General features: G+C 34.7%; 2 protein-coding genes across 2 annotated transcripts; one reads left to right on the top strand and one right to left on the bottom strand.

The window, feature by feature from the left end:
- Positions 1-793: 793 nt before the first annotated feature.
- Positions 794-1,582, bottom strand: LOC107716179 (V-type proton ATPase subunit S1-like). Its single transcript, XM_016522546.1, has 2 exons — positions 1,317-1,582; positions 794-1,188 (listed from the first exon to the last, which is right to left on the bottom strand). Exons 1-2 carry the CDS (start codon positions 1,545-1,547, stop codon positions 979-981), a joined length of 441 nt encoding a protein of 146 aa, XP_016378032.1. The 5' UTR covers positions 1,548-1,582; the 3' UTR covers positions 794-978.
- A 1,032-nt stretch (positions 1,583-2,614) lies between these two features.
- Positions 2,615-3,492, top strand: LOC107716065 (peptidase inhibitor R3HDML-like). Its single transcript, XM_016522384.1, is given in 6 exon segments — positions 2,615-2,629; positions 2,691-2,803; positions 2,953-3,071; positions 3,109-3,148; positions 3,150-3,206; positions 3,351-3,492. Coding segments are annotated over 6 exon segments (486 nt in total).
- The last annotated feature ends 240 nt before the right edge of the window (positions 3,493-3,732 follow it).

The raw sequence follows: 3,732 nt of genomic DNA on the forward strand, positions 1-3,732 counted from the left end.
GTTGTTTCAACCCAACTTTGGGTCAAATATGGACTAACCCAGCTGTTGGGTTACATTTTTAAATGAAATTTTTAACCCAAAAGTTGGGTTAGTCCATATTTGACCCAAAGTTGGGTTGAAACAACCCAGCATTTTTTAGAGTGTAGTCTAATAACCAATAAATCCTAATTCAGCCTAATGACCACTTTTCATTTTCCATGCAGTGACTGGTCCATCTTAGGCACTTAAATTGTACATTTGGCATTATTAAATATTGGAAACTCTTAATGTACATCTACAAAAAACATATACAAATCTAGTACAATACGAGAAACAAACCACCAGATTTAAATGACAAGCTAAATAACAGTAGCCCAAAAAATAACAGCACAAGATGTTCTAATGCAAAACATGTCAAACGTTACTGCATTCATAAGAAACATGCATGTGCACTGTATGTGTACTGAAATGTGTAGGTTCAATTCAATGCATTAGGAATCATAAGCTAATGTCAATGAACAACTTTTTTGCAGCATTTATTAATCTCTAGACCAACGTTAATTTACAAATATAAAATTCGTATTATATTCAATGTTAACCCATGTTCCTTCATATATATGTATATGTACAGTATATAACAATGTTCATTTATACAACTTCAATAATCATTAAAAATGCTGTAAAAGAATTGTTCATTGTTATTTCATGTTAGCTATTGCATTTATTTGTATAGAACCTTATTGTAAAGCTTTATCGATGTTAATCAAATAATTAAAAATGTAATAAGGGAGAGATGAAAATATTTTCACCACTTTCTACAAGACATCAAAATAAAAAAAAATTGAAAAATATTATTTGCTTTTGAATATACATACTCTCAAAAACCCTCAAATACTCGTGCTAGATCCATACATTCCTGATTACCAACCACATCATTTTTGACGCATACAAAATCAAGTATATTTTTACAACACGACAGTTTTTGGTTGTTGGCTCAGATCACTCACTCTGAGGCACTGAAATCGCTGGGCCTTTTGGATCATCAAAGCGGTCCATGGTGCGAACCTGCATGATCATGTGCAGGCCGTAGGTAAGAATGAACACCATGAGCAGAGAGGTCAGCAGGCCCATCCAAATCCCTGGAGTGAAAAATCCAGCACAATCGCTGGCATACGAGAAGTCTTCACCAGTAACGTTGAAGCCTTGGATCTGTGGGAAACATGGTACATCAATCAGCTGCAGTACGTGGAGTTTTTGGGGTATACTGTATATGGGTTTTGTAAATGAAGCTGAATCGTTTAACACTACCAGTTCAAAACAGCGCACTGTAATAGCACCTGAAAATCAGTGAAGGACAGCGTCCATTGGTTAGCGTTGTCCGTAGCACTGCGAGGCACCAGCAGGGGGCTCTGAATGCTGCTCACGCTCTGGCAATGGAAAGAATACTCTGCAGGAGAGTAGATCCCACCACTGGCGTTAAAGATAGCCCTCTGCCCGTCATACTCCAGCACCACCTGCTCCATCACCGACCAGTTGCGAGCAGATACAGGAAAGAAGATCTTGCGCATAGAGAAGCTTTGGCGAAGTATCACAAATTAGGGGTGTGACAATATACTGTTACAATACATCACAATATATTGTTACAATACTTCACAATACAAAAATACAACAATATATAACATGCATACACCATTGGCCAAAGGTTTTAAATAATTACATTTTTTAAAAATGTTTTTGACAAGTGTCTTACACTGAACAAAATTATAAACGCAACACTTTTGTTTTTGCCCCCATTTTTCATGAATCGTACTTCCGGGTTCGTACAAGTTGCAGAGAGTTTTTTTTTTTTTTTTTCAAGGAACAATAACACACAATATGTTATCAAGAAAACAACATTAAAATAAGAAAAGAAAAAGATAGAAGGACAAATTACAACAAACAAAAAACAGTTGCCAGGGGGAGGAAAGAAACTTCAAAACAAAGATACAAGATATAAATACATACATACACTTGTACGTATATATAAAATCAAATAAATATATTGTAAAGTTCACAAACTTTCAAAGTTCTTACAGCTTTCTTATTCACAGAGTCTCTGATACTGTCAATATATATAAATATTTCAGTCAACAAAACCATAAAATTGGGTTTTTTATTGGTAAATTTACACTTATGAATGTGAAATTTGGTCAATAGAATAAGTAAATTAATTAAGTTAAAGTACTGTTCCTCTTGGTCAGGATAGTCAGTAAAGCCAAAGCTTCTTCTTACATTACGTGATATCAAATTTATATTATAGGCCTATATTTAAAAATGTTCACCTCAAGTGAACTTGTTAAGGGCAAGCGAATCCTTTAGTTGAACTCGAGTCAGATTTTTGAACGAATCGTTCAGATCAGTTTTATGAATTGAATCAACTATTTCGTTTAAATATCTGATTCAAAAGAATCGTTGCTCACGATTCAGATCGCAAGGGCTTAAGTAAAGCTTTGACACGTTAAATTTCTGTTCCTCACAAAACCCATGTTGTATGGCTCCACAAGTCTTACAGAAAAATCTAGTTCGTGTGGACAAAATTTATGATGATTTTTCTTCCTTTTTGTTGTTTGACATCTTCATTTCCTATTGTCATTGCATGGGTCTTTTTTGGGTGAACTATTTTTTTTTTTAGCATTTGTTTACCTATCCTCACTCTCCTTTGTGAGGTGTAGGATGAGAGACTGGCTAAATCTGCTGAGTCCTGGCCCGCTCAGTGCATATGGGATCATGGACCGTCTCATGATTTGCGACACATTGGACAGAACCTGTCCATGATCTCTGGAAGGTACAGACCCTTACAACAACGTACTATATATGGGAGCAGTCATGATATCAGCATGAATTAATATCTGAAAACCATGTCAGTTCTGGATCATATCTACACTATCTACATATTCTGACTATGATTTTCTAAATATTACTTTCATTTTGCAGATACAGATCAATCATTGACCTGGAAAGGTCCTGGTATGATGAAAGACACTATTTCTCCTACCCCAATAGATGCAGTGGCTCTGTCTGCACACACTACACTCAGGTGGGTCTCCAATATATATATATATATATATATATGTGTGTGTGTGTGTGTGTGCAATAAGATCGGGTGTGCTGTTAGAAGATGTTCAAACATGTGTTTTGGGAAGTATGTGGAAACAGGCCACCTTACTGGTTTGCAACTATTCTATCAAGTAAGAATCATTTTTTACTGTATCAATACAATCATTTTATTCTTAAAAATGTAGTAAATAATGGTTGTTTTTTATGAAGCAAATTTTTGAAAAACTAAAGAAAAGGAAAATAATCAAACTCGTACATATTTCTTCTTCTGTTAGGGGGAACTGGGTTGGAGAGGCTCCATATAAGACAGGAAAATCATGCTCCGCGTGTCCCTCAAGTTATGGAGGATCATGCAATAAAAACCAGTGTGACTCCAGATCAAAATCCAAAAGAAATGCAAGTGGTTTCAGAGGCTAACGGATTAAAAAAAGAAAAGAAAAAGAAAATTCTTAAAAATAACAAAAATCTCTAAAAAAGAAAATAAATAAATAAATGTTACATAATAGAAACCACTAAAACACATTTCAGAATGCAGATTTTTCATTGGTCATTTTAAAAAAACGAACGCCATTTAAAATGTCCAATTAATCAAATGTGTAAATATCAAATTGCATCAGCTGTTGTTGTGTTTATTACCACCCCATAGGTGTCAAATTT

This window comes from Sinocyclocheilus rhinocerous, unplaced genomic scaffold, assembly GCF_001515625.1.
Source record: "Sinocyclocheilus rhinocerous isolate Xijiao unplaced genomic scaffold, SAMN03320098_v1.1 scaffold148, whole genome shotgun sequence".
Taxonomy (NCBI): Eukaryota; Metazoa; Chordata; class Actinopteri; order Cypriniformes; family Cyprinidae; genus Sinocyclocheilus; species Sinocyclocheilus rhinocerous.

Excerpts from the sequence above, each read along its gene's own strand:
- LOC107716179 (XM_016522546.1), bottom strand. The coding sequence starts at position 1,547 with ATGCGCAAGATCTTCTTTCCTGTATCTGCTCGCAACTGGTCGGTGATG. Across the intron at positions 1,189-1,316 it reads TGTCCTTCACTGATTTTCAG|ATCCAAGGCTTCAACGTTAC; the intron begins GTGCTATTACAG and ends TGTTTCCCACAG.